This window comes from Channa argus, chromosome 2 (genome assembly GCF_033026475.1).
Source record: "Channa argus isolate prfri chromosome 2, Channa argus male v1.0, whole genome shotgun sequence".
Taxonomy (NCBI): domain Eukaryota; kingdom Metazoa; phylum Chordata; class Actinopteri; order Anabantiformes; family Channidae; genus Channa; species Channa argus.
Window position 1 is genome coordinate 20,792,351 of NC_090198.1, and position 27,736 is coordinate 20,820,086.

Consider the following 27,736-nt stretch of genomic DNA (forward strand, 5'->3'; position numbering starts at 1 on the left):
TCTTTTGCAGCTTTGTGTTTTAAGTACACAGCACAGATTTATATTGAGATCATCAAAGGAATAACTAAAGCAACATTAAAGTAGCCCCCAGTTGAAGAACTCCTGACATGTCCTTAGTGGTAAAAAGACATCTCAGCTATCTCAGCACTTCACACATGCATTTCTGTGACGCAGACATTAGGCACATACCTAACACAACTGGATTTAGCAAGGCTTTGTTGCATTAAAACTAAGCCTGTGACAAGTCTTGTCCATTCCACTGGACGTCTGACTATTAGTGGTATGCTTTTTTCATTTTCTGTATATCCCAGATGCTACAAATACCATGATCCATTTCAAGAGCTACAGTCCACTGGTGCACTGTCACGAACTACACTGTAACATCACACTACTGTTGCATCCGTGACTGAATGAAATGACTCCATGCTTTGTTTATATGAAGCAATTTACAATATATGCACACAAACCAATTTAAACACTGCAACCCATGTTTTCATCTACTTAACTGATATAAGTGAGGAAGAGGACCACAAATCTGCCCATTTCCTACTCTACAATAAGTCTAGACTTTGAAATAAATAATAAATAGATTACAATGACAAAACATAACTTTTTTTAAATTATACATACAGATACTCATGCATGAGCCACAGTCAGTTCAGTAACAAGTGTTACATACTGTATGATAGACGCATGACAGTAAGGATGACTTGATGCAAAATGATTGCAGAAGAGGGAAGTAGTGCAGAGTTGTAACGGATGTGGGCTAAGCATAGTTTGCGATAAATGTTTTTTTCTTGAGTTTTTCTTGAAGCAGAGTCACTGAAGACAATTCATCTTCTTTCTCTACAGTCAGCAGCTCAGGCCTCTTACTTCTTTTCATCTTTCTTTTCTTCTTTAGCAATTTGAGCTGCAAGCAGGGAACAGGAGTCATTATACAGACATGTTACAGTACTAATTTCACTGCTCAATGTTTCAAACCAAACACTACAAAATATTGAAATCTTAAGACTTAAACCTCCAATAACAGATTTGACTACTGACATATTATCATGAGTTACATAGATATAGGAACCACTTCAAACAGTTGCTTCACTATGTTGTTTGTCAAAAAAACGTTTCACTTTTTGTTTTTGGGGCTTTTACAAGCAATTAAGCAATTTCACGCACTGAGGAAGGCTAAGACATGAAACTGAAAGAGACTTTAATGTATTGAGAAAATGTGGATTTTTGGGGGATTACTGTAACTTCTGCAGTTCTTTGAAATAAAATTCAAATTTTACTTTAAAAACACACAAAGTTGGTTTTGTTGTAATTTTGATCTATTTACTGTTTCAGACTAACTAATTTATTTGAAGTGGACTTGGATGAAACGATTTACTATTAGAAGCTGAAAGGAAGGAAATTGAAGAAAAAAGCTGAATGCGATGTCTGCAGTAAGTGGGCTATTAAAAACGTAAGTTTCTGTCTCTTTACCACTGAATGATACTTACGGCGAACCTCCAGCTTACACTCCACTATGTCTTCTCCACTGTCGTTGACTGCTTTGCACGTATACACTCCCCCATCGAATGGACACGGCTTACGGATCTCCAGTGTCAGGACACCTTGCTTACTGAGCATCCGGTACTTGGCTTCATTCGTGATGTCCATCTTGTTTTTGTACCAGGTCACTTTGGGCTAACCAAAGATTGCAGTATATCAGGTATAGTTTTTCACAATCTCTGATAATCTTACTACTCTTAGACCATGAATGGCCCATACAGTTTGGGTAAGTTGAGGGCCGGGAAAGTTCCATTGGTTTGTTGTTTCTGACTGTGGCTGAATTTTATCATAAAAATTCTTTGCCCACTTTAATGTAAACTGACCTTTGGTATGCCCCTGACTGAGCAGCTGAGGGTGGCATTGTATCCTGCGATGATAGAGCGGTTAACCAAAGGATGAGTGAACTTAGGAGCCTCTGAGAAGTCATGTTCCTTGTAGGTGGGTGGCTTGTGTGCCATACCTGAGAAGACATTGCGCATACTTTAAGCAATCTACAGGATGTAAAATCAGAACCGCAACTCCTTTGTAGTAATCATACATGGGCAGTCAGATTGCACCTGTTTTCTGTATGTATGCGCTGTCTTTTGAGCAGCAAGGTTCTGGGCTGAGGCCCACGAGGTTGATGGCAAAGACTCGGAAGACATACTCATTCCCCATGATGAGGTCAGACACGACGCAGTTGGTTCGTCGGTACTGGTTGTAGACTGTAAACCACTCCTTCACAAGAACCACAAAAAACATTTTAGATCCAGTTTTCCAATTCAGTGGAGTTTATGTTCGACAGCAGACAAACAGAGATGTATAAAAAGAAAAACATGAGTAAACATGACTAAAATCCATACATGGTGTGAAACATATGTTGTGTTGCATTTAGATTTACACCAGATTTCAATACCACTGATCATCTATAATCGAAACATGCTCAACAGCACTCTACACCACCATCATCAAATCACTGAACATGCATGCCTCAACACAAGTTTTAGAATCTGCCTGGAAATGCTCATGGTGAGTAGTGGTATAGTTTTCAGTGGTGGTACTGCAACTCACATCCCTATTCACAGGTGCATGGAGCCGGCAGCCCCGAGTAGAGGAGGTCACTAGTGGGCCCAAAGTGACAGAAGCATGAGAATCATTTGGGTCATTTAACAGGCTATAATCTGGAAGATTTCTGACTATGTGCCACTGATCAATTTAAGAGGCCGGCAGGTGGGCATGACTGCCTACTTTACTCCTACGGGAGTTTGTCTTATGGACTGACCATGTTTGTATGCAGGACTGTCAGGGATATTTTAAGCGGGTCCAGAAAAAGTCTCACTGTGAATTCTTCTACATACATTCATCTCAGGTTTGGTGACTTGTGTTGTTGGATACAGTATAGTACACCTATCAATACAATATAAAACTTGCTCTCTATGGCTTTAGATGAGGGTGTAAATGTCCAGATGACATCACCCGGAGAAGTTTGGTAACATCAGGTGCTCAGATGATGTCCTCTGGGGGACCTTTGGAAAAGCAGTTTGACTATTATTACAGTCTTCATAGTATGAGCAACAAGAAGACATAATCTGAACTGTAGGTTCCTCCAAGTGATGTCATCTGGAGGCAATTATCAGAAGTAGAGAGTTATTTTGATATAGGGAAGTCAGAGAGAAGTTTATGTACTACCCAAACCCAGTGAATGGGTCATTTAAGTTACACCTAAAAATACAAAAAAAACATTAAATGCCCCTTTTCATCTTAATTGTTATAAACATTAAAAAATAAATAATGGAAATATATAATAGAATTTGTGACAGATTTTGCATGTGTTTAGCCAGTTTAAGAGCTTCCAACCATTACGACCAACTAAACGAAACACAATCTAAATTGAATGTCTCTTTTTTCAATAAGACAGATTATATTTGCCAGTTGACAAATAACGGTGCAATGATGATTTAGATTAAGTGACTTAATTGGAAAGTATCTTTATAATGTAATATGTTATTTATTTATTTTTTTTAAATTTAGCTGAAACTGAAAGAGCTGCTCACAGTTCATTTACAGTATTTAGGCACAAAAATGAGGGAGGATATGGTCAGATTTTAAGCGCATGTGTCTACCTACCCTACATTAGTGTTGGTAACATTATAATCAACATCCCAGAGCTTGTTATAAAGAGATGTAAGCAAATTTAACTGGATCTAATAATGACTACAGTGAAACCTGAACCATCTGCTGAGCTGGGCAGGCGAACAATGGCCCTGCATCACTGCACAGACAATCCAGAGCAGGTCAAGGCTACGAGGATAAGATTAGGACATTCCTGGCTGATACTGTTCCTGGCAACTTGAGGTGGAGCATGGTGGCAGCTCTCGCCAACAGGCCCATAATGTATCACTTTTGGCCCACAGAGGAGAGTGTGTGCTCAGCATTGGCTGATTACAGTATATGTGTCACAAGGGAGGCTAAAACATTCCTCTGAGTCCATGCAGCATTCATCCTCCCACATGTACTGACACACCATGATTTGTGTTAACAGAAAGGGAGGTTTGTCAGAGGTAAGACTAAAGGTCTGCATGAATCATCATGAACTGAAATGACATGGTAATCAATGCCTTCCTCTGAGAAGACCTCTGGATTTCCCAGTAACTCTGGCTTAAGAGGTGGCCAGAAACAAATTCTTTTCAGTTTATTTGAGTCATGTTTAGGTCTTGGAAGATCTTGGTCTGTGTGTCAATACATGTACATCTAGCTCCCAAAGGGCTCAAAGTGGACTATGTACCAGCTGTAATCATGCCGTGTGTGTGTTTTGAGGTCACATGCAAGACAAAAATTAAATTTGCTAGTTTTTTCAACTGTAAGTGCTCAGTATTTGCTGAAACAAAAAGCCAACACAAATGTATATGTTCCACTGGCTAATCTGGATTTTGGCTTCTTGAAAATGCAATAATAACTGAATCTTTGTTGCTAAAACCCATTTATAGAGTCTCACCATGGTCTTCTTGTCAGCTTTCTGAATGGTGTAACCTGTGATTTCACAGTTACCGTTGTCCTTAGGGGGCTTCCACTCAAGTGCTACATTGAAGCCCCAGATGTCTGCGATCTTCAAAGCCTCAGGAGAACCTGGAAGATCTACAGAGAGAGTTCTGATTAACTGTCCACAAGCAAAACAACAGTTTATTAGGAACACAGTTAGATTTTCTGTTTATACCCACAGACAGCTGTCGGTGTGTCCTGCCCTGCTTACCAACAATCTGCAGGTTAATGCTTGCCGTGTCTTCCACATTCTCAATCTGCACCTGCAGATCATACTTCCCCGAGTGTTTTCTTTCTGTCTTGCGGATGAAGAGGATTGTATCTACTTCACTGTTCCTCACACTAGCGAACGTCGTGCTTAGAGGCTCCCCATCTTTGCTCCATGTAACCTTTGGCCTGGGTTTTCCCTGCACGACCACAAATGACAAAGGAAGGATTTCAGGAGCAACAACCTACAGTAGGCTGAGTCCCGTGAAGTGGCACACCAACTTAATTTAATTATTCTATGTTATTGTAGAGGTATGCATAAGAACACGGCCTTCTCTCTGGTACCAACTTCAGATTTTTACCCCACTGCCAGTAAGTATATAACACTAGGCACAGGGGTCCCTCCACCCCTCCTGTATGCATGTGGGTCTGTCTGTTGCTCTGCCTCAGACCCTGAGTGGCTATGTGCACTATTTGTGTTGTACTCATGTGTGTTCTGTACAAAGCATCTTTTTAATGATGATTTCAAAACGATGTACTGTAGCTGTACATATACTGCACCTGGAATGGAATCATGATGTTCACAGTGTCTCCAACTTTCTTGATGAGAGTCTGACGAAGATTTCTAGGGAGCCAAATTTTTGGTCGTTCTGTGAAACAAAATGGAAGAAGTCAAAAACATTTGAATGAGGAAAACGTTTGACTTCATGAGATGTACTGGTTGTCTTGTCATGACTCTACCATAAAATGTATAATATTTATAGATCAAACAGCTCTAATGTTAAAACAAATTCATGAAATACAGAAGGAGGAGCAGGCAGGCATCTAGAGGAACAAATCCATCTTTACTCACGCATTATTTCTCTGATGGTGATGGGCTGAGCCAGAGTGGTGGGAGCACTGGGTCCAGCCATGTTGTAGGCTCGCACACGGAACTGCAGCTTATCTCCAGTGGTGAGATCTCTGATAACCAGTGACGTCCTCTCAGTCAGACCCTGAATGGCTGGTATCCACTTGTCAGCTGACGGTGAAAACACAAACAAACACAAAGAGCAACTTAAAAAGAAAAGATTCATTTAAATACAAATGTTAAAATTAAGCTAACATAACAATAAAGGCAGAAGCTTGTCTGAGCCCTTATTTTGCCATCATCATATGGATCTGCCAATAGAAAGAAATAGTAACAGCAAACATATTCAGATTGAACCACCAGTTGAGACATTTAAAGTAGATAGAGTAAAAGCAGACTCTCCTAAAGCAAATAAAAATGCAGAGTCAGCTCCAGCACTTACTGCCTTCAATGCAGTACTCAACCCCATAACCCTCAAGTTCAGCTGAGCCAATCCTCTCAGGCGGCCGCCACTTCAGCGAGATGGAAGTGTCACTAATGTCGTCAACACACAGGCCAATGGGCTCACTTGTAGGAGCTGAGGGGAAATAGGATATGTTCTGTTAGTCACTTACAATATTAGTGCAATAAATTGATCAAGTAAATGAAGCTGATGGTGAATTTACATATTATGCAAAAAAAAATCTCTTCCAAAAACAAAAGTTTGGCTTTATCAAATGAAACCAGACTTTTAAGTGAATAAATGGGAACTCTATAAATGTTTATATGTTTATGAGTCAGGTGTCTACAGTTTCTGTCCACAAATGCAGTAATTTCAAGTACAGTGTATATGCACAGTGTGTATGAGAGGCCCCTCTCATACTTGTGAAGTACTGTAGTACTGTACTGTAATAATTAGCATGTCGTTAAAGAACTAATTTTTATTTAGGAAAGTGCATTAATGAAAGTGAATTCATAAATTAAATGTTACTGTTTGGTCCTGGCAACAGTCTTACTTTAAGGAAAATATTTTTTTTTATGGTCAATTGTGTCAAAACACTTCACAACCTGCGTAAGTTGGTCTTGGTGAAGTGTTTAAGTAAGTTATTATTACCATGTTTAGCATTTGAATTGAGGAATTGTATTATTATTTACAACCTTCCTATTAAATTGTTGTGGTCAGAAAGAGAGATAATGAGTGACTGATGCTGATAGTAGTAAGTAGTGGTCATAAATCCTTTAATTTAATAAAAATTTCCTGGAATTATGTTACTGAGCAGTCATGGAAAGCAGGTGATGCTCAGTGAGTATTTTGGTAACTGATGCTTAATAACTGTACTTTATATTAGATCAAATCATAGTTCAAGGGAATAGGGAAGAGTGATGCCAACTTCCTCCTTGGCACGGGGGAACGCGCTCTGTTGGGGGAACACGCTCTGCTGGTGGTGTCTCATTCTCAGCTGGATCCCCCTCTCCCTTACTGTGAGCTGCTTTAGTAGGGGAAGGAGGTGGAGGGAACACTGTCACAGGCTTGGTGGTTTCCACCTGTGCTGGTGTCTCCATTTGAGGTTTCACGGGTTTCTGTTCTTCCACTGCTTATGTTTCTTAGCTGTCTTGGAAGATTAGTTCTTTATCATTGTTTCTCAGTCAAAATTGAAGCTTAGGGTTGTAAAGTATGTGTTTGCCTCTTCTACCAAAGGCAATGGCCTAACCTATGATTTCTTTTTCTCTCTCTCTATCTCGCTCTCTCACACACACATACAAACACCACACACACACAGAGTGTCTGCAGTTATCTATAGTGACGGCAATGACAGCAGCAGTCTCCACAGTAGCACGGACCCCTCAGTGTTAAGCAGCTGGTACCAGCTGAGCTGAGTGCTTCTAGGTCATTATTTATAGAGATGAATGCTATGGATAGTTTCCTAATCAGCTGTCTTACTTGGTATTCTCCTTTAAATCAACAAGTGGAGGATGGTGACTAAATAAGAGACATGTAAACGTGAGCCTCCACCTAATGAGATTATTACTTACTTAACTTAACTGGTTAGAACTGTACATGGATTCAATACTACGAGTGCTATTGTAGAGAGAAAATGTTTATGTAGCACTTTACAGTAGTGTTTATGAATCATCCGTGCAAACTCAATCCCTGACGGCAGAGCAGAAATGATGTAAAAAACAGGGGAACTCCATTGATTTTACTCTTTAAAGTCTGTTTACAGATCTTGGGGAGTTCTACTGCATATGTGGAAAAAAAGTTGTATAAAGCTGTTTGTGACTCCAGAGAGAGCTGCACAAAGTCTGATAAGATGCAGTAAGTTTACACTCAGCTGGGGCTGAAGCCTGAAAATGAGGTTTAAACACAAAAAATAAGAAAATCTGCTGGTGTGGACAATCTCTGACCAAACCGTTGGTGGAGAAGTTGCACAGTGAGGGATTGTGCTAGATCTTAACAACAAAGAATGTCTGGAATACAAAAGACAGTATCTCTGGTTCAGGTGCATCCATTTTAATTATGTAACTGTCCGGTGAGAGTCTGACAAAATGATGTAAGGGCAATGACAAATGTAGAATTATTGATCCTTTCTGTCCTTATTGCAAACCAACCAGGGTACAAGAAACCTTAGCCTGACCAAACTGTCTGCCATTGCTCATCAGACGTAGCTATCAAAGTGTACATCAGTCGAGTGTTTTAATATGTGTATAATAATCTGTGAAAATGGTTACATTAATGAATCATGTGGGATGTGCTAATTTCGCTTGTTGATAAAAACTCACCAACTGGCACAAACGGCTGTGAGGCAGGACTGTGACGAGACATGCCGATACTGTTGACGGCATAGACTCGCATTTCGTACGGCACTCCTTCAATCATCCGCTTTGCTTCATAGGTTGTTTCAGGGTAAGGGTCAAAGTTCAGCCTCATCCACCTGTAGCTCTTCTTCTTCTTTCTCTCCAGCACATAGCCTTTGAAATCAAAGTAATACAAATTCTGTTGTTACCATATTTTAGGGTTGTCAGAGCATTAGGAAGATGCCAGTTTAAAGAAAATATAGCATTTTTATATGTCTTTACCAATAATTGGCTGTCCACCATCAAACAGAGGGGGATCCCACTGGACCACACAGGAGTCCTCTCCCACACTGAGGATTCTGGGTGTCTGGGGAGGATCTGGAACATCTGGGAGAAACAAATTTCTAATTCAGTAAAAATTAATAGTAGAGTACATTTACACTTCAGGTATGAACTGTGCATATTTTAAATAAGGAAAAAGCCATTTGACATAAAATATTGTAGCTTTATGACTGTGTGAAGAGATGCTCTATGTGCTGTGTATGTTTGTCACTAAAACTAATGGCAGATCACTGTCCTACCAACAACTTTCACGATGATATCTGCAGTGTCCTCCCCAGCAGGGTTTCGAACCACAACAGAGTAGATTCCTTCATCCTGCCTCTCGGTCCCTTCGATGGTGAAAACACAGTGGCCATTGGTGGTTTCAACATGGACCCTGCCATCTCCCTCTGTGATGACCTGCAGGGTGAGAACAAGAAAGATGGGTAAGTCTCATTTCACTATAACCATACTGAACGTTTTGGTTTCAGCATCATGGCATCAGTCTAATATTTCATGTGGAAGCAGAATACACTGAGACAGACTAAATCCACAGAAGAACTGTCACAAACAACAACTGGCTAAACTTTATCTAACTGCCAAATACCTTGAAAAGCTGTGCAAATGTACATAAAAGTGAAGAGTTGTCGCACCAAATAATAATTTACTGTAGGTTCCTTCGTTTGCTGTTGATTGTATAAAGTTAAATGATATATTGAAATAAATGCCAAATGTTATTTTTAAGCATTCTTACTTTAGTGCTCCAAACTATGGCACAGTCTTGTGTATTGATCTGGTTGACAGTAAGTTTTTACTGACATTAACAGAAAAAGGCTAAGAAAGGAAGACATAAAATACCCACAGCAGCTTAATAAAAAAGAATTGCACAGTTGCAGGTTTACTTAGAGTGAAATCCATGCAGACTGCACCTTCTCCACTGGCTACATGTGTACTTTACATCCAACACTCTACATGTGAGCTCATTGTTTTCTTTAGTGTGAAAGTGTGCTGGTTACCCATTTATCTGAAGGCACATGTGGCTAAATGTTGAAAACATGATACAAAAACACAGATGACATATTTGGATTTCAGAATCAGAACAAACATGCATGTACAGTGTTACCATCGGTCATGCACACTCACATGTCCATTCCCTGTGGTCCAAGAGGTTGTTGACCCTCGTTTCCCTTCTCCGTCAGCTTTTACAGAACTAGCCTACATTTAAGCAGAGCAAAGCAATAAAAGCCAAAGAGCACAGAGAGGCTGTAACCTCTCTTTGTCCTCCACTCAAACATCAGCAAGCTGGCATGCACAAACATTAGCTTTTAGCTGCAATAATTCTTATCCAGTGCCACTTGATTTTGGAATCAGAAGTCTTTATGGATTGAAATGTAATCACTGCAGCTAGAATCATATTAGATCGGTCCCACAAGTTGCATACTACAGTTATACATTGCAGCAGGTGTAGCAGTTTTCAACTGAAGCCTTAGTTTTCTGACCGTACTTACTGTGCTCAGGGTAGATAGGAAATGTGTGACCACCATCACTGTGGGGCTGATTAATAATACAAGTTTATTTGTCACTTTTACCTTCTGGCTTTTGGTCCAGACCACTGTGGGAGCAGGGTCTCCAGTGATTGGGACATCCAGACGTAGTTTGTTGCCAGCAACCACCAAGATGGTAGACTCAGCCGTGCGACCCATACAGTCCAGGTGGATCTTAGGGGGATCTTAGAAAGTGAGGGAAACTGTCAGTCTGAACACACTTTTGCATTTCAACGTGTCTTAACTGTGCTGTATTAGAGACTATTTTGTTTTTGGGTACCTTGACGTGGCACATAGTCAATCTTCACCTCTAGGAACACAAGAAAGAAGGAGACATAGTTTAAATACAATTGACCTTGTTTGGCTTGTGACGTTATGAATGAATAAAAGGATAAATAAAATGATAAATATTACCCAAGAAATTGAGTTTGGCAGACAAGTTGAAAGCGTAGCCATCTGGCACAAAAGTGTAGTCTCCCTCATCCTCTGCTTTGACTTCATCAATGGTCAGTTTGTGGATCCTAAAAACATTAACATCTTTGTAACAACATTGTGGTAAACATGCAACATATTTAACGCATTTTCAAAAATGTCCTCACCTGCCAATATGTGTGATATTTATTCTGGCATCAGGTTTAACTTCTACACCATTCTTGTACCAGGTTCCCCTCACATTCTCATCTGACACCTCACATTTGAAAACAGCCTGATCCTTTGCCTTCACGGTGAGGTCAGCAATGCTCTGGTAGACCTCCAGTCCTTTCTCTGCACAAAAAGGCAGAAAAACACGGGAAAACAGAGTCAAACTTTAGAGGCTGTCAGAGGAGGTGCTGCTTTATGAGATGACAGATCAAGATGCACAAGATGATGATGTGTGAGAATAATATGACAATAATATATTAAAGCATGAGGTGTTCATTATCATTTTGCAGCTTTTGTGTGTTGTATCTTAGCAACAGACACAAGGGGAATAGACAATTGGATTTATGGTAAAAAATAAAGTGGGTGGATATGAAGACCAGATGCAAGAGATCAGGCTGTAACCGTAAGTTAACAAGAAATCGTTATCCAGGCAAGATAACTCACAACACACATCTCGTAAAGGTTACAAGTTTCACATCAGCTCACTGCAAGGGAGAACAAATAAAGTGGGGGTTGCATTATAATGGGAGTTCTGCTGTGGAATGAGGTGATGATCTCTGCTGGCTGTTTAATTGACAGGCAAAATAAATGTAACTAGAAGAACAGTTAGGTTCCTACACACAACAACCCAAACACACGCACACACACACACACACACACACACACACACATATATATATATATATATATATATATATATATATATATATATATATATATATATATATATAAACCTACAAGTAAAAGTGCTATTGGCCTAAAAGAATTCTCTACTACAAGTACTTCAAAAAATTTATTCAAGTAAAACTACTAAGTACATTATGTAAGTTTTACTTAAATTACTAAGAAAACAATGTATTTTAAACAATACTGATTATGGCAATTATGACAAAACATTAACCATAATTAATAAATCAAATTGTAGATGACTGTTGGTGCAGGTGGAGCAAATTTGAACCATTTTTTGTGCTGACGGGTGGTTAACCTATAATAATACGTATTTTAATAAAAACATAAATCAACTCACTCTTTTCAAAAGACTTGTTAGTTTTTGACTTGTTAGACTACTACTCTCCTGGAATTGAAAACTGGGCTTTTTGAACAAACCATTAGAAAAACATAAAAGTGGAAAATTTAAAAGTGCCAATATGGTGGATATTTAAAAATAATGTTTCTTTCAGTTACACATGATAAGAAGCATCAAATATATTAAAGAGTGTGATAAAAAAAAATTTTAAACACAGTGAATGAAAAACATGGAGAACATTGGCACGAGAACATTGGCAGGAGAAGCAAACTTGGTCTGAGCAGAACCGTGTCCTTCAGGTGAAATACGGTCCACGTCTTCTAACTTTAGCTGGTATGTGGTGGATTTAATTTACTGCAGCAACCTTGCGAGAATGATGTGGGCAGGTCAGACAGCATAGCAAGAGTAGCTAAGCCACTTGTTAGAGCACCAGAATGTGCTCTCTGAGACTTTGTCACTGACGAAGCAGCTCTCATAGCACTCAGCACGCAACCTCACTGACACTTACCCTCCACTATGACTTCAGCCATAGACTCTCCGCCATTTGTTTTAACCTTGTAGTGGCCACAGTCTTCTTTTGTGGCCTCGTTGATGATCAGAACATGTTTGCAGCCATCTTTCTTAAAGCGGTACTTAAAAGATTCATCTCTTGTTAATTCCACACCGTCTTTTTCCCTGCACAGCAAGCAAAATAGCTGGGATTACTAATAATTAGTAGTAAGTATTTCTAATTACACTTCCTTGCAGGCCTTAAAGAGCTGCTACATCATACGATGAACCTTTGAGCTTAAAGTGACCTTGAGCTCAAAGGTTCTCTTACTACACTGTTGCCCAAAAAGTGGGAATGAACTCTCACATTAAAGTTCACATTAAGGTTTTGTGAGGAGTGAATTAGTTCTATTTGCTAAATGAAGATGTGAAATATATTAGGGAAATGGAGATACATGTGAAAGTTTCATCGGCACACACTGTTCTCTAAGTATCACAAACAGCATTTAACACCATAGAAAAGCGTTAAGCAACTTTTTTATAAGTTTATAAATGTTGCATCTGATTTATTTGCAGAGAAACTTCTTAGTTTCTCCCATCATTTGTCTCTTTACGCAACATATTACATAAATTAGAATTTATTTTAGTGAAAGTATAGTGAAGTATTTTGGACTCTAGGAAAAGCTCATGCACATTTACAGCACTTTTCTTCTGCAGATAAAAAAACACGTGGGCCTTCCTAAAATGCTGATGTGACCTTTTCACTGAGGTGCTGATTTACAGCTCTCAGTCACACTTCAGTCTCTCAGTGACAAGTTGAACTGAGGTCTGACATCTGTCTGAGGACATGACAAACCCAAATGCCATCTGCTGGGTGTCTGACCTATGATCACCGTGTGAGCGTGACTAAGAGTGTGCTTTAATTTGGATAAGAGACAATTATTACTGTTGGCTGATTATTGGAATGTTTACATTCAGGGCATGAAAATTCATGTAAGACAGTCGATCAGTGTGTGTTAGGAAAACTGTCTAACCATTTAACAGTGGCACCTTCCTCTGAGACTTCACACTCCAACTCCACCCGCTCACCCTTCAGGACCATCTGATCCTCCAGATTCTTCACAATCAGGACAGGAGGCTCTGCAGAGAACACGTACAGGTATAGATGAGACGACTAGCAATCTTGCAAATCAGTACTGTTCTGGCTCATTTCTTTTCAACCTTAAATACCTTTAACAAAGAGCTCAGTGGTGCATTTCTCCTCTCCCACCATACAGCAGTAAGCTGCATCATCAGCCAGGGAGCAATGGTTGATGGTGAGGTAGCGCATGTTACCAACACTCTCAAATATGTACCTTGACGCAGAGCAGGGTGAGTTTGAAACACTGAGAGCACTGTTGCCCCACAAAACGATTTATTTATTCAGTTATGTTAAAACCTTTATCAAAAATAATAATCCTGGACCTACAATGTGCTGTTTTTCAGTCAAACAAGCCTTTAGTACATTTCACTTACTTGCTAGTGATGAGAACGCAACACAGAGAGTTTGGTTATGTGAACAAATGGAAGAGAGAGACAGGAAACACATTCAGTTGACAGTCTTAGTTGAATGGTGATGATCACAGCAAGACATGTTATTGGAGTTAAGGTGAATTCAAACCTTCCAGTTGGTTGAATTTCTTGTCCATTCTTCAGCCATTTCACATCAACATCTGGATTGGCGACCTCAACCGCTAGTTTAATTTTATGTCCCTTTGTCACTTGGTAGGCAGGATCCAACTTTCTTAGAAAGGCTGGGTTTCAGAGTATATTCACAACAGAATGATCAACCACTGTTATTTTCATTTGTTCAGATTATACAACTGGACTTTGCACACCAACCTGCACTTTTCTTCTCTTCTTTCTTCATCTTCTTTAGTCTCTTGAGCATACCTCTCAGGTCTGTAATGCCATACTGAAAAGCAATCTTCTCATATTCTGAAGCAGGAGCATGGCGAAGAATCTCCCACACATCTAGGTCGGACTCTGTGCTCACCTGCACAGCTCTAAGACAAGTACATGAGCCTAGTCAAAACTAGTCACTGAGCAAAGAAAGTTCACACTTTACATTATGAAGAGAGACTCAAGCGGAGAAGCTATAACATATTATACACATTAGTAGAACTGTTATTATTGCAAATCAATGCAGTAGGTTGTAAACTAATATGATCCTTTGTTCTATGCAGCTAAGCTCTTTTAAGTGTTACAATATAGTTTTTAGTTTGTAGATTAAGTTTAATATATCCTGTCATCTCATCTTATAAAAAAACTCAGATTTCAGACCGCAGAATACTGTTCATTGAAAAATCAGTCATGTCTCTCTAGAGCTGCACCTCTTGTTTTCTAATAACTGGTGATTGCAGTGCTTACAGTTATTTTACACTGCTGTGGTCTGGTCTCAGGTTGCTCATCTACTAAAGTCTGGATGTTTGTCAGGGATGTTGTCTCCTTCTCTTTTGTCCTTCTCTTTTCTCCCCTTTTTTAATTATCTATGCTGTCTGCCTGAGTATGACACTTTCTAATGTGATTTTAACAAGTACATCCTAACAACCTTTTTTGTGAACTCGGAGACCTCCCCTTCTTCCTTCCTACCTCCTCCACTCTAGTCCCTATGCTTTACCATACCTGTCCACTAGGAGTCCTCAGCAACATTTGCACCTTTGCATCTTTACACACAATGATGGTGGACATCCAGCTAAAAGCTGGCACCGTGTTGACGCCCTTTGACTCTCTTTGCCTCTTGCTTCTGCTGCCTGAGCTCCTTTTAGTCCTTTATTAACTTTTTTCTTTTCCTTATTGCTGATATGTTGACATTTTTGAGATGCAGACCTAACAAACCTAACAAAAAGTCTTTTGTACTGCTGCATTGTTTCGGAGCTTAAGATTATAGTAATGCAATTAGTGCAAAGTTTAAATGCAGTTATTCAGGTGTTTACACTGTGAACACCTTATTCTGCCTACAATAGATACTAGAATTACCTCTCTCATCTAACTGACAGTCATAATCATTAACTTAAAGCCCTTTATTAACTATCATGTTGAAGCATAATTTATATATATTTATATAAACTATGCACATTGTGGTATTTTAGTTATGTTTTTATTAATGAATAATTATAAAATAATAACTCTCATTACATAATAATGAATATCAAATTTAAACACATAAATAATATAGAATAGAAAAGCAAAATTCTCACAACAAGTTTCCTGTGACACCCAGACAGCAGTCTCTTACCGATTTGAGGGTTTTAAGAAACTGCTGCTCATTCAGAAGTAGAACCCAAGAGGCAAATATGGGTAAAACAAACCAGACAAGTTAAAACACAGCAGAAGCAATGCACCAACCAGAAATATGCTTTTAAGACAAATTAAATAGTATAACAGTGTTAAAACTGCAATGGGGCAAGCCTGTAGCAATTACACCTAAAAATTAAAAAAGGTCATGCTTTGTGTACAGTTTATCATGGTTTACATTATAATATTTACAATATTCTTGTGCATAATATACATATTTGATAACGGTGTGGGATACACATGTGATTTTTAGTATGCTGGGAAGATGGTCTGTGTTTTTGAATAAAGACTGCAAAGTGCCAAAGAAGATCATCATAGATGATCAGGTGAATGTATGATGTTGAATCTCGATAGTCGAACACAGTAATGAAAAAACTAAAACCAGTAGAAAACTAGATAACGAAAGGATCAAGATCATCCTCCTCAAAATATGAGGCAAAAAAAACAACAACTATATTTTCAGGGCCCGACATGGAGGTCATATGACATATGAAAGTATGTTTCTCACTGCAAGGAAGTGAAATGATTAGCAGAAGCTTTTAAAATCCAAACTTCCTTTCCAAGTTAATATGTCGCCCTTATTTATTATTGTAGCGTTAAAATTCAAGCTAATTTCCATGCAGCTAAGTGTTGTTAGAGTGTAATAGGGAACTATTCAAACTATTAGTAGTGCAGAAGTTGCTTACTCTCTGAAGACGCAGGATGGTCCAAATGAAGAATGACAGAGAGAAGAAACAATGTTATAAAAAATTTGCAAACATGTTACCTTTTCCTGAAATATTATTTTGTACTTGTTTACCTCTTTTTTAATAAGGTGCTGAAGTCCAGCTCTCCAGAGTCATCATTTCCGTCGGTGCTACTGCAGAGACATCAGCCAGCAGCAAGAAAACATCAGCATCAACACAACACATTAGGAGGCTTGATTTCTCCACAGAAAAGATGTACGTTAATACTTCACAGGCAGAGTTTGTTTTATATAAACACATCCATAGGCGTTTACAACAACATTAATCGTTTCCTGTTTACGCTTTCTTCAATATAGAAGGACGTAAAATATTCATATGCAATAATTGCTGTTCAGGAGTGAAAGGAAATTAGTGGATTGATGGATAGAGGAAGTGAATACACAGGCCGATGTTTTGCTGGACATACAGGTGTTGCCATGTTTAAAGGAGCAGTTCAACATTTTGGGAAGTACACATTTTTACTGCTTGTGTGATATGAACTCTTTGGCAGTTCGATTTGGAAAAACATATCAGGAACAGGGTGAAACTGTGAATGTACAGGATTAGTAGAGCTGAATACCAGACCTCAAAAATGTCACTTGAATACACAATGCACACTGATCACATATGGCAAAAGGTTTGCTTCCACACTGTACGTTTGTCTGCGATGTAATGCACACAAACATTACTTGTTTTAAAGATATATTTTGGCCATTCATGCTATGTCTTTTATAATAGACGTCTATGGGGAAAACGTTTCCTAAGTTAATGCTGATGCTGAGCTGTATGGAAGGTCTGGCTAAAAAGAACCAAACTAAATAAAAAAACAAGAGTTTTCTGAAACTGTCATTCTTTCATTCAACCAGAGAAAATGCCAGAAATGTGTGATGGGACAGTGAAGGCATTCAATGGAAAGGACAGGAAGAGCTGTCTCATGTGGGCATAAAGATAAGAAAAAACCTTCAACAGAAAAGAGTAGTTACACAAGTGCAGTGGTGAAGTTACACTAAATAGAAAGCAAGGAAGACATGTTTTTTCTTCCTTTGAATAATAAAAACATAAGATAATACATTTAAAATAAAATAGTTAGCTTTTGACTGCACAAAAATTAATTTATTAGCATCTTCAACATATTGATAATTTGTCGGTGAAGAAACAGACAGGAAACAAGAGTAGAAGGAGGAAGAGCTACAACATGCAACAAAGGTCCCCTGCAGGAATCGAACTAGGGGCACTGTGGTTTCTGGGTGTTGTATGTACCTTAACCAGTGAGCTTCCTGGAAGGTTAGAGCCAGGTTGGCTACTGATACAGTAAGCGTATTGCTTCCTGGCTCTGGGTTCAAATCTTTTTCTCTAAGGCTCAGAAGAAAGGGGAGTAAGCTTATTTCCCAAAACGTCCAACCGCTTATTCAAACCATGAGCAGTAGCACCAGCAGCAGCAGTCATCCAGGCAACAACAATAGAAAACACTCAAGGTTAAGGAAAACAACGGCCTCTCATCAGTGAGATGAAAGACAAAGGGTATGGATCTGACTGTGTGTTGTCTCCTGCCTCTGATCAGAAGACAGAATTAGAAGGTGAGTGTCTGGCTTCTGTGGTGAAGTTACAACACACTAAAGCTGCACTTCCTTTATTTGGCAACCCTGTGGAAGAGCTCAGCTACCGAAAAGCCTGTGTGTCTAAGCACATCCTGAGCTTTCAGCGCAATCAAACCATCATTAAAGTTCACTGTGTTTGTGCAGTTGGCTCTGCTGTTTTGGTTGAGAACCAGGAGGAGAGCATAAAAACAAAATGCTGCTAGTGCTGTTTAGTAACATAGTAAGGCACGATACTATTTTAATAAATCAAATCTCTATATGATGATTTTGGTTGTTAACTGCAACTAATCTTAATTACATGCAAGATTTTTGCATTTGGTTTGTGTGATCTTCCTGCTGTGGTTGTCATCTCCAACGTCAGCAGATTGCACCACCCACAACACTGGTTCAGTTTGACTAGAAGTCAGAGAAGAAGCGGCTCCAGGAGAGAGAAGCAGTCTAGGATTTCTTATAGGTTTTTTAACAATCACATTCTTCAGATTTTGCGTGTGAGCCTCCAGTGTTGCAACAAACCCTTTTACTACCTGGTTGATGGTCCACTTCTCTTCTTACCAGCTTCATTCCTGATAGGTTAGCAGTTTCACAGTTATTTTTTACATATAACAGTAGAATTATTCAACTATAGCTCATCAGCAACTGTGTCTGTGCATTTTTCCTTTTTACTTTTAATATTAATGTATTATCGTAAAACATAAGTGAAGGCCTCTCTTCCAGCAAATTTTATGCCCATTTTATTTGGTAACAAATTACATCACTTAATGACTCATTTGGAAAATAAACCTATTGTGAGCTTAGCAGAATTAAATATGGCTGTGGAGTGAAAAAGTGAAATGATCTGACAAAACCATGAAACAGAGGAAAATGGATATTAATATTCCGTTTATATAAATTCATGGGTCAGGGTGGTGTTATGTCAAAAATGTTATGTGAAATGGATGCTATGACAGTCTCTTTTCACTATAAATATATTATATAGGATACAAGACTTGCTGGTAATGGAAGTACGGAGAACTACCATAACTACTTATTCTGTCATTTCTAAACTAATACAAACTAATAAACTTTTATGAAACTTACGTGCGCCTAAAAGCTGCTCTTATGTCCAAACCTTCGGTGGTACAGTCCTCTGAAAAGAAGAAAAGGATTCAGCTTCATACAACACAATCAATTAGTGTTAAATCTAAAGCCAGGAACAGTGGTAAATATTAGAAACAATAATAACTGGTGAGAGAAAGACTGGTGAGTAAAAGAAGAAAAAAAGGTACCAATAAAACAGCAAAACTAAGCACACTCACCGTGTACAATCAAGTTAAAATTACAGCTGTCAAACTTGTCCCTGGATGAAACCTCACATCTGTAAGCTCCAGCAAAGTTTGCCTTGGCAGCGATGATGTGCATTTCAAATGTATAAACCTGTAACCACATGCACGAAGAGAAATGTGAGCAGGGATTACACTACAGACACAATGAGGCTATTTCTAAATTAAAACCAAAACCAAAAAACTCAATGCTTCATGTGTCTAACACTATCACTGCTTGAGATTATGATCATCAGATCATTGACAGTGATCGCCCTTGTTTATTTTTCTTTAAAATCTTTGTCTCTCTAGATCTGAAATTGCAGGGGTGACATGTCTTTACCCTAACATAACCCATAAGATAGCGTGCCTGTAGTTCATCATGTTTTCAGCTCGTGTGACTGAAGCAAGAACTTGTGCAAGTGAAGGTGAGAAAGGCAAGACTTAGCAAATACAGTATGTTTGTTGCTACAAAGTAAAAAATTTTTATATTGCAGCTTTGATGAAGAGCAGTTCTATGCGTGATGATGCAGTTCTAATGAAGAGTATCTACATTGGGCAATTGGTAATGTAACCTTGTACAATCAAATGCAAATGTGTTTATAGACACAAATTTTTCATCTGTTTTGGCTGTCAGAAATAATTTCTATGTCTATTATCCTGTCTTAGTATCCGCAGCATTACACTACCTTTGTCGTACGGTCATATGACTCCTTTAGCTGCAGGTGTTTCCCAGACTTGCTGGCCAGGTCCATCCATTTCCCTTTGAACCATTTGACAGTGGGTTTTTTAAGCAATGACTCAGCACTTACTTTAGCCACAAATATGATGTTTTCACCTGCACAAAAGGACACATAGTAATGGTGTTTAACACATTAATGTTTAGATTGTGATGTATAATTCCTTTTAAAATTTGTTCTGCACCTTTAGTGCCAATTTTACACAGTCACATTCATGTTATAAATCTATAATGGACATATATTGTGCATCCATATACAAACCTCATTTCTAAAACAAAGTTCTAATTTTGTGTTTAACTGAAGTAAATTGTTCAAAGACAACATATCAAATGTTTCCATATAAAACATATCAAGATGCAAAATTAGTTTGTTTCTTTTTTAAAAACCATTTAGTTAATTGGAATTTGATGCCTGCAAAACACATTTTGAAAATGTTAGAACAACAAAAATAAGTTGTGTAAGATAAAAGTGCATCTCACAGCTGATTATTTAAATTGGTGGCAGGTCAGTATGATAAAGATGTATAAAAAGAGACATGGCAGAGAAGCTGAGTCTTTCAAAAATAAAACGGATGAGGTTCAACACCTTGGGAATAATGTGTGTCAACACCACCTCAAAAACAGACACTAAACAGCACTCCATGGTTTCAGGAACATTTCTAAAAACCATTTTCAGTGAAAACGGTTTGTCGCTGCATCCACAATCATAAGTTGAAACCCCACCATGTAAAGAAACAAACATATATAAACAAGACCCTGACACGGTGTTGCTTTCTCTGAGACAAAACTCATTTGATATGGACAGGAGTGAAAACTTTTCACTTGGCTGACAAGTTAAACTTTGAGAGTCAAACCTTCCAGGTATTACAACATCTTGGCTCCACAGAAAAAAAGAGTCCAGGTACAGCACTGAACTCGCCTGCCTGGAGTCCAGACCTGTGACCCACTAAAAAGTTTTTGGAGTATTACAAAGGATTACAATTAGATTCCAAAGGAGGCCCCCAATAGTTGGGCAGCTGAAATCTAATATTAAGCAAGAAAGGGAAAAGCTCAGCGTCTGAATTGGAAAGGCTCGATTAAACTCAAAGAACCACATTCCTGCACAAAATGTAACATCCACCATTTTCTAAAGACTAATATACATATGGCAAAAGTGACAGATATTTTCAGCTTTTCTTTTGCTGGAACAGACTCTACTACATTTTAATATTTTATTCACACGTAATCTTGTGTGAAGATAAATTCCCCAATATGGTTTAGCTTTTAAAAAAAGGTCATAAATATGTTTAATGTTATGTACTGCAAAGCCACTTACCCACACGGACTTCTCCACTCTGTGGTTTCTCTGTGAACAGTCCTGTCAGGTCCTGTCTGGTGTCTGGAGGCTGCCCATCTGAATATCCAATGTAGCCGAATATCACAAAAAATAAAGTTGAGACATCATAATAAAACATTGGGAAATTCAGTTTAAAAAGATTAAAAAATGTGCAGTATGGTTGATGATTATATTTCAGCATACAAGCGTAACAAGCATATTTTTTAAATGCTTTATTCAGCTGTTACATGGACTTGAAACACACTTCTTACACAGAAATGAGTCAAAACATAGATACAAACTAAACTTGTTTAATATGCAATGTGTTTGTATGTTGATGGCTGCCCAATCCAACAATTTCTGCAGAAACTAGGATGTTTTTCACAATATTATGTTTGACAGAATCATGATAGATTGGACAAAATAAATGCTGGGACTCGGGAACTCACCCTCAGCTGGAGGAGCATCATGTGCCTCCCCTGTGGGTGCTGCTGCAGGCAGTGCAGGAGCCGGTTCTGGTTCTAAACTGGTCTTTCCGGGTTTATTCGCAGGGTCCATAGCTGCAACTTCTGTGTCAGCACCACACAGTTGACAAGGAAAAAGTGAGAGGTACAATACAAGTACAATTGCTGTGCTCTTGCAAATATAAATTTGCCTTTGAGTCTAGAGAATGTACATGGAAAACATCTTTCTGTAAGTTAAGGACTGAGATAGACTTAACATTTTGAGATTTTCAGAGACACATAATGAATTCTTCTATTTATCATTCTTTAAAACATTCTTTTGTCAAGGTGAAAATATTCTCTGGCAAACATTTATTGCCCCAAATAATTGTTGTCTCTTATCTTCTTTGAATGGTTGATTGATTTTCCATGTGTTATCGTCTGCCTCTTATGCCTATCCTGAGCACCAGTCAAGTGGTGGTTACACATGATGAAATAATGTACTGGTGTGAAGGTCAAGGTCATCATACAGACACAGTAAGGGTGGCTATGATATGAGCCACAGACAGCTTTGGGCAGTCGCTCATATACTGTAGCACACTGAGGCCATTGGTCTGCAGCCTTTGTTCGTGATTTGTTTCCACCTTATCAAATCCAAACAAACCCCGAGAGACTAATGGCACAAATGTTGCCTTGTAACACACTTAGGGTGCAGTCATTGCAGCGAACACCACAGTGCTTTAAAGATTTGAGAAAGTGGTGGACAAAACGACTGGGTCCAAGGCAGTGATGTTCACACTCATGTTATGTCATGGTAACTGTGAAACTATAGCCAGGAGACAGTTAGCGTAGCATAAAAACATGTAGAAACATCTAGCCGGGCTCTGTCAAAGGTAAAAGACTCCTCCTACTCATTAATTAACAGGTTATAAGACATTTAAAAACTTTTCAGTGACCATGTTATATATCCATGGGTTGGCTGTAGGAGCACTGACTACCTGCAGTATCTGCAACTGCCTTATTCACCCCACACGTTAGGGTAAGCCGAGCTAACCTGCTACTGGCGATAGCCTCGAATTAGTGTTTTTCCCTAAATTTCATATGTTTTTATTTATCAGCAAACCTTTATTCAAGATAGACCAAAATCACAAAGCAGAGATGTGGTGGTATTGGGCAGCTGACATATTGTGCAGAGGGTGAGTTCAAGTGCAGAAACGTGCAAGCAGTGCTTCCAGTGCCTCATTGGTTTTCTGCGGTGAGCGCTTCATTAGGCTTTGTTGTCTTAAAGTGGGTGAGACGACGGACATTTCAAACACACAGCCGCAGCATCAAAATCTCCCACCTGGCTTTGACATGACCTTTAGCTCAAACTTGACCTTTGACCCCCCAGCAATCACTGCATAAGAGTTGGCATCTTCCTTGGCAATAGCTTTTATAGTGAGGGAGTGCTTGTTTCCATCTGCTGTGATCACGTATTTGCTGTCGCTGGCAATGTCCTTTGAGTTGCACTGCCATTTTACTTTAACACTAGGCTTCTCAGTCTCTGCTTCAAAGATCACAGAGGATCCCTCTTCTGCTTCCTGAGTCTTTGGTTTTTTGACGAATGCTGAAACTGAAGAGGGAGGATGCATTCAAAAATAAAAGCGGGCCCTTTGAATCAATATGTGGTCATCTTTGGTAGAAAACCGATATAAAGACTATTTGTCTCATTCATTCACAAACAAAGAAAGAACTACATGTACCATGCAGTATATGAGTAGAACTGCTCACGTTCACACTGCACATTCTGTTGCATACTGGGTGGAGCTAACTGAATGAGTATTTTATTTTAAAATGATTCAAATTGTACTGTAGTAAGTACCAGCAAATTCTCAGCTAGAGAATGTTTTTATTGTGCAGATCTTGCCAATGTGGAACTAATTTTTTTTATTTTACATAATGTGGGGTCATGATTATCACTTGTTTTGTAAGTATGCAACCACTATTGAGGAAGCTACTTTGAAAACATAGGTATGTAAGTCACCAATGACTTCAAACGGGAAGTAGTAGAACAACAGCAAAGCTAATAGTAGTTCAAACTAAAAATAAAACATGACAGTCTATATAATATGCATATGATACAAAATTTGAAAAGTAATCTGTAAAGTAATTAGCCACTGCAACTGTTTTGAACAATATTTTCCTGTGAAATGCAGTGAATCAGAAGTACAAAGTTGCAAAGAAGTCAAAGAGAATTAAAACTGTACCTAAGCATGGCAACAGTAGCTGTCACCATTTCTGCTGTGCAAGACCTTTTTACTATTTTGAAAAGTTCTAAAAATATGCATAGCAATGTTATTCTCAAACACTTTAAAGAAGTATCTACTGTACAAAATGTCACTGACACAAGACATGTTTCCCAGTAACAATATGTAACAATGAAATATTTGCGGGCATAGCTTAGATCCATATTTCTCCAAGGTTGAATTCCTGAACAATTAGCATTAGTTACAAAACCACACAAAAAAAGTTTTAACAGTTTCAGAAGTTGTACGGGACCAAGACTGACTTCAGCTGCCACAGGTTTTGTAGTGGAAGGATTAGGTTGAATCTATTTTTGTGCCTCCAGAGACACAAAGAATGTTGTGCCCTCAGTCTGTCTGCAACCACTGTCCCCTACTGTTACCACATCTCATGTCATGTTGTCAGTCAGTCATGCTGCTTTACTTTTAAACATGTATCTTATTTCTTTGTGAAAAGTGAAAAAGATAAATGTGCTAACTAACAATAAAAGACAGGAGCGTCAATTTAACCTTAGTTTTTAACTTTCACAAAGAATATTCCTCATCGTTTACCTGAATGTCTACTTCTGATTAACATTAACTCTCAACAAATATTTAGCTACTGTGTAACTTAACAATGTCCAGTGATACAGTTAGTGTTGGTAACAGTTAAGGCAAGTGTTGGGAGATCTGGACATGGAAATTAACTAATTTAATGAAAACAAACAAAAAAAAGACTTTAAAAATGAAGTGCAAAAACTAAACTGACCTCATTAGTTTCTGAGACATTCTTCTAGTTCTAACAAAAGTCTTTGTTAGACCTTTCTGTCCATTTTTTATATATTTAAATATTTTCAGTTGTTATTATATTTTAGGTGTTAGTTAAAATGTGTCTTACAGTATTTGTACAAAGCTGTGGGGAAAGAAAACAATTAAAAAACATGGTGTAAATTGATAATAATTGACTATAATTCAAAAGGCTCTAAACAATCAGCTGTAAAATCCTCGACAATGCCTGCCTTAGCACGTTGACCATCTGAACTGTGCCATTTGATACATAATACTCCGTCCTTTTTGACAATCCAACCATGCTGAAGAGGGCCAAACTGTTGACAGTTATGTGTCACTTGGAGTCTACTCCTGTTATTTTTGGAGCAGTGGTACATTTTCTGAATGCAGTGACGCTGGAAATGTGACAGTGTCGCTTTCACATCACACGATGGTTCCTGGGCAATGTGGCCATGTTCCAGACATGGCGCAACACGCTCTTATCTCAAAGTGTCAGATAATGACAGCATCAAATATTAATGTTTATCGTGTCTTTTGTTGTCTCACACGGACGTTGCAGGTTTCCCTTTGTCATCAGTATTAGACTTCCTGGGAGCGCCACTGGCTGACGAGGCACAACAGTGCCTATGTGTTGGGCCTCTCCTCATTAAATGTTCAGCTCCAGTTGTGGGAACATCAGGATTTAAATGACTTTAATACTAAAAATGTCACACTCGTACTTCTTACTGTAAAAAATTTTTAAAAAACATGGTAAGGCAGTGGAATGATCATCATTAAAGTGCACTGCATCCCATGCTGGGCTCTAATCTCTGTCTCCTGTGGGGAAGTCCTGTATCTGAGGACTTTTGGCTTAATATACTTTACTGTGTCACTGCTTTATGTGTCCCATCAGGGTTTTCATAGAGTGGAAGTTAACATCTTTTCTACTGACATTTGGATTATTTCAGAAAATAACCTAGGTTTAAAATACGTACAAATGTGTACGTACTTTATATCAATAAACAAGAGCTTATTTTATTTGATCTCCTTCATAGTTATTTTTAGCTATGTTTTTTTTGACCATTTAATTAACATTCAATTTTATTAAAAGTTTTATTTTATAGTTGTTAATTGTTATTATTTCCCATTTTACTTATTTTAAAGCAATTTAGTTATTTTATATTTATTATTTATTTTATATTTATTATGTTACTTCAACTATGTTACTACTATAATTTCTCATTTGTAAATACAGCAGAAAAATTATTACACACACACACACACACACACACACACACACACATATATATATATAAAACAATGAGTGCAAATAAATACATTTTCATTCCAAGTGATACACCTCCTATATGGCACATATTTATAGCACATTTAATGTATATGCTGCAGTGGTTTAAACACAGTGGTACAACACATTGTGCTGCTGTTAAATGTCAGACATAAGCACATTATTGTCACAGAATGATGACAATTGCGAATTAGAGCACTAAAGTAAACTTGATACATACATACATACATTTTTATTTATCACTCTTTATCCAGGCCTAAGTGACTTGATTGATCTTGTTTTATAGTTGCCTGAGAGTGTTTGGTCTAACACAGCTGATTATTTTCTCTCACTTATCGTAATGTCACATCATGATGCTCATCACTCAGAAGAACTTTGTGTCAAAGAGAATATTGCACATTTAACAAAACCTGTAGTATGTTGACAACACAATAGTAAGTGAAGCTAAAACTTCAGGTTTATTAAACAGGTTAAATGCATGCATAATGTAAATAAAACATTTAATAACTTTGCTGAAGCCAGTCCTGGTCTGACAACAAGATTGTGCTAATTTTGAAAAGTTTGGGTTTTGCACAATGACTGTAAGTTGTTCCATTTTCATGTGGTAACAAAGTTGTGTTACTTCCTCAAAAGTATAGTTAAATGAGTACACCTACCTGTTTTTTTCACAGGCTCTGGCATCCTGAATGATCTCCTCTCCTCCACAGTGTGACTCACAGCTCTTTAACAGTCTCCTGTCTATCTCAGTCCTCTGACTTTAATAGTGCGGCTGCTTCCAAATAGCCTTCCCTCCTTCAATGAACCATCCCACTTCTCCTGAAAATGTTTCCTAAACCCAACACAATACCGAAAAAGCCACAACTACCCACTCACCCCATCCCAATAGCACTCACCACCCACCCACCCCGTCACGTCTGACCTCGAACTATATTTTAACCATCCTTTCTTCCAACACCTCGGCTGAATGACAGGCCTTCAAAGGGAGGGGAAGGAATGGTTAAATTTAGAACCTTGGACACCTACAAAAAAAGCTGTTTGCTCTCCACACATCTGTGCTGCACTCAGTCACCCTGTAACATATATAATGAATGCCATAGTGGTGGAACAAATGGGATCCACAGACCGGTGTTGTGTTGGAACCAAATAATGGAGAGGCATCTGAACTCAGGTCTGTGGTAACATTTAGGTGACAAAAGCACTTTGGTTAAGGTCGAAGAAAGATCGTAGTGCAGTTTAACAGTTTAAAAATACAATGTATGATGTTTACAAAACTACAATTTGTCCACAAGCTGTGAGACGCCAAACGTTGCTTGTGCTAGCAGATTGTTACAGTATCGTGATCCAGTTTTGCATCTTGAGTGGCTGTAATATTTATCACATGACCAGAAGAAACTTTGGTGATGTCTGTGCTAAGGGGATGACTGGGGTGGATAGACAGGTCTGACAAACACAGGAAAACGCAGATATGGGTTTTTATACAAAACTGCTAAATACATACATCATTACCATATCATTATTGCATCAATAGA

General features: G+C 38.4%; 1 protein-coding gene across 1 annotated transcript; it reads right to left on the bottom strand.

Annotated features, from left to right (window-relative positions):
- Positions 1 to 27,027, bottom strand: mybpc3 (myosin binding protein C3). The gene is made up of 33 exons (XM_067496302.1): positions 26,864 to 27,027; positions 23,215 to 23,484; positions 21,879 to 21,998; positions 21,430 to 21,507; positions 20,065 to 20,213; positions 19,373 to 19,490; positions 19,155 to 19,203; positions 18,602 to 18,640; positions 16,554 to 16,613; positions 15,696 to 15,722; positions 14,300 to 14,463; positions 14,079 to 14,211; positions 13,934 to 13,936; positions 13,649 to 13,773; positions 13,453 to 13,558; positions 12,438 to 12,604; positions 10,860 to 11,025; positions 10,675 to 10,781; positions 10,541 to 10,570; positions 10,306 to 10,445; positions 9,860 to 9,931; positions 8,977 to 9,136; positions 8,678 to 8,782; positions 8,381 to 8,569; positions 6,063 to 6,197; positions 5,624 to 5,791; positions 5,332 to 5,420; positions 4,775 to 4,970; positions 4,520 to 4,659; positions 2,103 to 2,262; positions 1,869 to 2,005; positions 1,494 to 1,680; positions 1 to 910 (listed from the first exon to the last, which is right to left on the bottom strand). Exons 1-33 carry the CDS (start codon positions 26,886 to 26,888, stop codon positions 870 to 872), a joined length of 3,855 nt encoding a protein of 1,284 aa, XP_067352403.1. The 5' UTR covers positions 26,889 to 27,027; the 3' UTR covers positions 1 to 869.
- Between the last annotated feature and the right edge of the window lie 709 nt (positions 27,028 to 27,736).

Bases quoted from the DNA above. Each gene is read 5' to 3' on its own strand.
- mybpc3 (XM_067496302.1), bottom strand. From the start codon at position 26,888: ATGCCAGAGCCTGTGAAAAAAACAG. The intron at 14,212-14,299 runs GTTGGTGTGCAA...TCTGAAACCCAG, and splicing joins AGAAGAGAAGAAAAGTGCAG to CCTTTCTAAGAAAGTTGGAT. The intron at 10,446-10,540 runs GTACCCAAAAAC...TCACTTTCTAAG, and splicing joins TGACTATGTGCCACGTCAAG to ATCCCCCTAAGATCCACCTG.